Genomic DNA, 1,021 nt, shown 5'->3' on the forward strand with positions numbered 1-1,021 from the left:
GCGTCGAGGGGAGCGTCGAGGGGAGCGTCGAGGGGAGCGGAAAGGAGGAGAGCTGCTCGCAGCGACCGACTGTCCAACTCGTCGGTCCGACTAGGCCACGCCCGAGGAGGTGTCTAGGAACTGTCTAGGAAGTGTCTAGGAAGTGTCTAGACTCGTCGGTCCGACTAGGCCACGCCCGAGGAGGTCGCCGCGTCGGACATCGTCGTCTCTCTGCCGCGAGACCTCGTCAAGGCGGGCAATATCTCGGCTGTATCTCGGCTGTATCTCGGCTGTATCTCGGCTGTATCTCGGCTGTATCTCGGCTATGCCTCGGCTGTACCTCGGCTGTACCTCGGCTATATCTCGGCTAACTCTCGGCTATATCTCGGCTATATCTCCCACTGCCGCGAGACCTCGTCAAGGCGGGCAAGCTGGCCGCGGGCGGCGACGCCGGCGCCTGCCTGATTGAGCCGCGCCGCTTCTCCCGCCCGCTTTCCTTGCCGTTCTTAGTCCCCCACCTGATGCGCAGGCGTCTCCCTCAATGCCCCCCGCGTGTGTGTCGCACACCTCTCGTGTTTCTTTTAACCCCCTCCCCCCCCCTGTTATCAAACTAGGCGTCTCGCTGACTGTGCCTGGCCTGGTCAGCGGCCGCATCGACCTCGACGTGTCGTCGCCGCGCAAGGGCGAGGCGGACATCGCCGTCACCTCGAGCCTGGTCCGGGGCTATAGCCGAGATATAGCCGAGAGATAGCCGAGATATAGCCGAGTTTTAGCCGAGAGATAGCCGAGATATATAGCCGAGAGATAGCCGAGCTGTACATAGCCGAGCTATAGCCGAGATATGCCGAGATATAGCCGAGCTATACATAGCCGAGCTATAGCCGAGATATGCCGAGATATGTAGCATTCGCATTGAGCTTGGTCGAGAGATGGCCGAGAGATGGCCGAGAGATGGCCGAGAGATGGCCGAGAGATGGCCGAGAGACAGCCGAGAGATGGCCGAGAGATGGCCGAGAGATGGCCGAGAGATGGCCGAGACATA

The 1,021-nt window shown here is 61.1% G+C and overlaps 1 protein-coding gene across 1 annotated transcript in view; it reads left to right on the forward strand.

Moving 5' to 3' along the window:
• EMIHUDRAFT_435303 (hypothetical protein) overlaps positions 1-1,021 on the forward strand; it is a 4,259-nt gene that overhangs the window by 2,135 nt on the left and 1,103 nt on the right. Inside the window, exon 6 of the mRNA XM_005777589.1 lies at positions 169-249. Coding sequence (XP_005777646.1) covers positions 169-249 — 81 coding nt within the window. The remainder of the gene's footprint in view (positions 1-168; positions 250-1,021) is intronic.

The sequence above is a fragment of the Emiliania huxleyi genome (assembly GCF_000372725.1).
Source record: "Emiliania huxleyi CCMP1516 unplaced genomic scaffold EMIHUscaffold_26, whole genome shotgun sequence".
In the NCBI taxonomy this organism is placed as follows: Eukaryota; Haptophyta; order Isochrysidales; family Noelaerhabdaceae; genus Emiliania; species Emiliania huxleyi.